We start from the raw sequence: 5,984 nt of genomic DNA, 5'->3' as shown, positions 1-5,984 counted from the left end.
AGGAAGTGGGGGTTGGGCAGAAAAAAGTCTCCCTGTCAAACAAAGGGATTAGAAATGTCAATAAAAATCGAACCATATTAAGCGTTTTTGTGTTTACGCGATAGAAGTCGAACACTTTTAATGTTTAGATGATTCGTAAAGAAAAGATTTATAAAAGATTTATGTCTATGTGTGTGTGTGTGTGTGTGTGTCTGTGTGTGTGTGTGTGTGTGTGTGTGTGAGTGTGTGTGTTTTACACATATGTAAAAATTCTTAAATAAATAAATAAATTGTATGTACAGCTGTGCTATAGATGATATAATGTAATAGAATAGAATAGAATAGAATAGAATAGAATAGAATAGAATGGAATGGAATGGAATGAGATGCAGGGATGTAATAGGATGGAGATGGTAACAATTAAATGTAAGATTATTGCACATTATTATGCAATAATAACTAACCCTAACCCTATTATTGTGTAATGGGGAACATTTAACTGTTCACATCAGGTAGATTGTCTGGGGGAAGAAACTGTGCCTGGTTGTGCTGGTATTTAGGGCTCTGTATCGCTGGCCAGATGGTAAAAGTTTAAGTACATTATATCTTATTTCTTAAAAAAAAAAAGTAGAATTATATACTATATACTATATGTATTTTCACAACACTATATATTTTTTAAGAATGTTAAGTCATTAATTGTAAATACCATAAAGAAGAGAATTCAAAATAAAAAACAATGAAGTTCAGAGATGGGACAAAAATTGTGATCAGAAATTTGTCATTTTGATCAATGGTAACTAATGATTGGTTATTCTGGTATTCAGTATTATTCTGATACTGGTAATGGTGATCAGTGATTGGTTACTGGGAAAATGGTGATTAATGGTTGGTCATTGGGATTAGAAACTTGGACACATGCAGCATGTAGGAGCTGTCCAGAAATCTCTGAGTCAGGCAGGACATCTGGCATACTGTAAAAAGTGTACAAATCAGATGAAAGTATGGCTTCTGGGCTTTTATTTGTGTCATGGGCACATAACACTAGAGCAAGCACTGTGGTCTGAACACAGACGCAGTAAAACGTTTCTTTAATGTAGCTGAATCATCCAATTCTGGCTGAATGCCCTTAAACTAGAACAGATTCAACTTGTCAGACAGTCATTTGAGCTGGTTAGATATAATCACAGGTATCACCATCCTGATTGCTATCACTGTATGCAGCACTAGACCTGGTCCAACGAGTAATAATAAGTGATTTTCACAGCGCTAAAAGTGTTTTCTCTTTCTCTCTCACATTCTCCTAATTTCTCTCTCCTACTTTCTTTCTCTGTCCAAAGAAGCAGATGATGGTCTGGAAGCCATTTTGTCCCAGATGGCAGGGGAAGGAAGTGTTCTTTTCTCTGTTTACTCTGTATTATTGTGTGTGTGTGTGTGTGTGTGTGTGTGTGTGTGTGTGTAAGAGAGAGAGAGAGAGAGAGAGAGAGAGAGAGAGAGAGAGAGAGAGAGAGAGAGAGATTGAATTTCTGAAAAGCTCTCATTTGAATCTTCATGTTTTTAAAATAAGCAAAAAAGACTTTCAAATATCAGCTTATTGTATGTTTTATCTTACTGAGTAAAACACAAGGCTCTTGTGATGAACACGAATAAGATGAGACCTTAAGAGGTTTATAAAATGAAACTGTAGCACAAAGTGTCAGCTGGTGGAACAGAGGTCCAGCTGCTGATCCAGCAAATTATATCAGCAGATGGAAACGATTCATAGAGTCAGAACTGTAGAAGAGCTGCAAATACCCCACATCCTCTAACCTGCCATACAACAGCTACCACCTGTGGAGGGTGAGTGTGAACCTCTGCACCAGAATAAACACATTTTTTAAACAAATTTAATTTCCACTTCTTCAAGATTTTGGTTTGGATCTTCACACTTTGAGAAATGTTAATACCCAGTTAGTTAGTTCGAGTTAAATATAAAACACAGTACTGAGGTGTCTCCTACATAAAACCCTATAAACTGTAAACACTGTCAGAACTTTAGCAGATAAGAGTGTCGTTTTTATTGAGGGAAATATTTGTTGACCTTTTAATTGTAATTAAACTTGAGTATAACAGATCAGTTATGTACACATTTCATGTATATAACTGATCAGTCATATATTCTGTATTTATATTTAATACTCATAAACACACTTTGGCCAATAAACGTGATTCTGATTCTGATATAAACAATCTTTTACTTTACAGGAAGTACCGTAGCCACTTCCGGCTTCTCTTCGCCCGGGATGCCGCTGAGTCCTAGTTTCCGCCTTATTCCTGATCGCGTTATAAACAATAAACATGGCTGCCGCAGAACTGAACTGGCTGCTGGTCCTGAGCTCGGTGTTTGTGTGTAACGTCGTCAGGACATTATTACCGTCCATTTCCTCATTAGTAAGTAGTAAAGAGATTTCTGTTCTGTGTGAGGGTCCTTTTCTGTAGGGAATCTATTACACTGTGTGTGAGAGCTGCAGCACTTTACACCTGCAGCTCTCACTGTGTTTCTCCACAATATGGCCATATTTCTGTCCTCTGGGCTTTGTGACGTGACTGATGACTGATGACTGATGACTGATGACATTTACAGATGACCGGAGACTCAGCCTGCATCTGCATAGGAAAATACAGTATAGTACTGAGAGATGATCCATGATAATATGTTTATTTTTATATGATGCAGTGTTAAGTTGTGTTTATGTGTAGTGACGAGGAGATGGAGCGTATCAGCTGAACACTGAGGCATCTAAAGCTACTTTCTGTTCCCAGAACTCACATGAACATGAACTCTCTGAGAAAACCAGTGGTGTCTGAGACGTCATGAAGAAAACTTGTGAGGATCTAGAGTCAAAAATGGACCCAGACTTTTGAACGACGAAATATTATTATATATTATTACATTATTTAAAAAGTACATTGTACAAATGTGTAATATTTGATAAAGAAATAAAAATCTGCATCAGCTTTTGATTGGTAATTGGAGCTGGCTCTGATGGAGCGTCATTTGGAGCCTCCCATTTTTGGAACGACGAGCAGTTCAATAAGTGAAAGTGTTTTATTTAGCTGACCAAACCTCACTCACGACAGGGAAGAGACTCTGTGATGGACATGAGGAAGAGCGTATGCTGTCCATCAAACCCAGAAAGCACAAACTGTTCTAACTTGTGCTCCCTGTTTCCAGCTGTGTTCACTATCACACACATTTCTGTATATGCTCAAAACACACTTGTCTTCCTGTTCTATAAGTGTGTATGTGGCTCATATATTAGTGATTACTGCTATTTCACTGATTGTGACTCTGTGATCTTGGTAAAAGTCTGTTATGTATTTTAAGGATTATCTTTTTTTCCCCTTAAATGTTTGCACGTGAAGCTGTCAAAGATACTGCAGAAAGATGCGGAGCAGGAAATGGAGATGCGAACAGAAATCCAGAACATGAAGCTGGAGCTTTCGTCTATAAGCATGATGGATGAATTTGCCAGGTATGCAAGGCTGGAGCGCAAGATAAACAAGATGACGGACAAGCTGAAAACTCACGGTAAGAGACATCAAGTTCACGGCTTGATTTAAATGGAAACGAAACATTTCATGTTGTATGAGACGTTTTCTTACTTTCTTTCTTGCTTTCTTTCTTTCTTTCTTTCTTTCTTGAATTCGTTCTTGTTCTCAGTGAAATCGAGGACGGCTCAGCAGGCTAAAATGAAATGGATTGTCAACATTGTTTTCTACATCCTTCAAGTAAGTTTTATTCCTGATTTCTTGCTCAAAATCTTTAAAATCTCATGTTTGAGACAATGAGCTCACAGTTATTAACTATTTCAGCAAAAAAGACAGAAATCTTTGTGTACAGCATTAAATGAGCAGATTATTTAAGACTGTGCCATATAACACACAAAAATCATAAAGTAATGTGTATAATTTGCTTCAGAATGTAAAAATCCCTCTCCTGTTCATGTGATATATTTACAGTAGATTTAGTCACAGTGTTGTCTCGTGGTGTGAGTTTAATGCTGCTCCGTGTCTGATCTCAGGCCGTGCTCATGATCTCACTAATCTGGAAGTATTATGCAGACCCAGTGACTGTGGTTCCCAGTAAGTGGATTTCACCACTGGAAAGACTTGTAGCTTTTCCATCTGGAGTTGCAGGTAAGAACTGGTCACAAATGATTGATGATCATGCTGTAATTCTTTAATTTTCTTTGTCTATGTTTTTTTTCTCTCTATCTGTGAAAGGGCTGTCATGAAGTACTGATTAGTAGGGTGCCAAAATATTTGCCCATGTCACAATTTTTTTTAGTTTAAACAGTAATCAAAGTAAATGCATTATTATTTATAGAAAAAAATCTATTTTTATAATAGTTTGCTGCAGATGGTTTAGTGTTAGTGCAGCTTTGTGACCAAACTGTCAGTCAGTTTCAGTAGATCAGTTACCCACAAACCTGGACTATATACAGCTGAGGACAGTAAATTGTTTATAATCGCACTGTCCAGTGTCTCCCAGGTGAGGACGGGTTCTCTGTTGTGTCTTTCAATGTTTCATCCTTTTTTTGTCTCTTAGACTTTGTTATTTGTCTATTCTAAATTCTTCAGCACTTTACTAATAAAATTGCACTGAAATATTATTTTATTTCCTTCTCTTGTTTAAGGTGGTGTCGGAATTACATGCTGGTTGGTGGTCTGCAACAAAGTGGTAGCCATTGGGATTCATGCTTTTAGTTAATTCTGTCTACAACTGTGGAAACTCTTTACAAGATCTCCAAACCATTTTTTTTGTTAGTTTTTTGAAGCCCTTGATCAGTAAAGACAAACTGTGCAGTCTGTTTAAAGACAGTTTGGCTGCCAAATTTTGAATTTCTGCCCTTGGTGAATTTCAGGTCAGTTGATCAGTTTAGTCGCTTTTTTCCGTTGTATAGCAAATGGAGAAAAAAAAACTTGCTTTTTGTTGTAAATTTGTCATTTTGATCAAGAATTTGTGCCTCATTCCACATCATTCATATAACATTACGGATTATTTTAAATTATGTAAATACAGCTGTGTTGCTTTATTGCACTTTTGTATAATGATGGTCATCAGTGCATTTAAGAAATGTTTCCTAATAGTTTACAGCTAATGAACATTCCTGAGCAAAACGTAAAGCAAATAGAACTGGATAATAATAATACACTAGTGACGTAACTCTGGTTCAGTTTACACTGGATAACAGCCAGGGACGATGAATGTCATGTGGAAACCTTCTCGTGTAAATACTTCATCATGTGGTCACTTTAGTGGTGCACAATAAGGTGATCTTCACCATTCCTGGTGTTTAAGAGACCCAAAGCAGTGAGAAACTGAAGCTGCTTTGTATTTATTGATCTTTGGTTTTATTTTGTGTTGTAATCAATTGAAGTAAAAGTGCACAAATCAATTTGAGGAACAGCCTCATTTCATTTTAATGTGGAAAAAAAGATTGTTTATCATTGTAATGATGTCTGTCCATCTATACTATCTAAACTATTGTGTGTCTTCAGTTATTTGATAGAGTAGCATTGCTCCACTGTGGGGGAAAAACACTTACTAACCCTAACCCTAACCCTGATGTTTGAATTTATCACCTTGATCATTGTACTCATTTATGCTCCATTAATCAGGTTTCATTAAATAAAACCAAATATCTGATCAAAGGCATTTTTTTGCACAATTTTTGCATATTACTATGCAGTTTAACCAAAGAAATAAATGCAAACAATGTATTCTGTTGATTAACACATTAAGTTTACATCATTTAATTCATTCAATTTTGGTATCTGCAGAATGGCAGTTGTTTCTTTGACGCTCGGGTTTTACTGCCAGGGTCTATTTCAATATCAGGCATCTGCTCAACCAATTTTACTTCAACAAACTGTTTGTTCTTCAACTTACTCTTTTTGGCATGGCTTGTCTTCACTGCTGGCACAAGACATAATGGGTCATATGTACTAGTGTTAATTAC

The 5,984-nt window shown here is 36.5% G+C and overlaps 1 protein-coding gene across 1 annotated transcript; it reads left to right on the top strand.

The window, feature by feature from the left end:
* The first annotated feature begins 2,238 nt into the window (after positions 1-2,238).
* Positions 2,239-5,676, top strand: get1 (guided entry of tail-anchored proteins factor 1). The gene is made up of 5 exons (XM_060875866.1): positions 2,239-2,409; positions 3,385-3,550; positions 3,683-3,750; positions 4,044-4,158; positions 4,659-5,676. Exons 1-5 carry the CDS (start codon positions 2,317-2,319, stop codon positions 4,730-4,732), a joined length of 516 nt encoding a protein of 171 aa, XP_060731849.1. The 5' UTR covers positions 2,239-2,316; the 3' UTR covers positions 4,733-5,676.
* The last annotated feature ends 308 nt before the right edge of the window (positions 5,677-5,984 follow it).

Source organism: Tachysurus vachellii, chromosome 1, assembly GCF_030014155.1.
Source record: "Tachysurus vachellii isolate PV-2020 chromosome 1, HZAU_Pvac_v1, whole genome shotgun sequence".
Classification (NCBI taxonomy): domain Eukaryota; kingdom Metazoa; phylum Chordata; class Actinopteri; order Siluriformes; family Bagridae; genus Tachysurus; species Tachysurus vachellii.
Note: the sequence above shows the minus strand (reverse complement) of the source record. Positions and strands in the feature narration are given on the sequence as shown.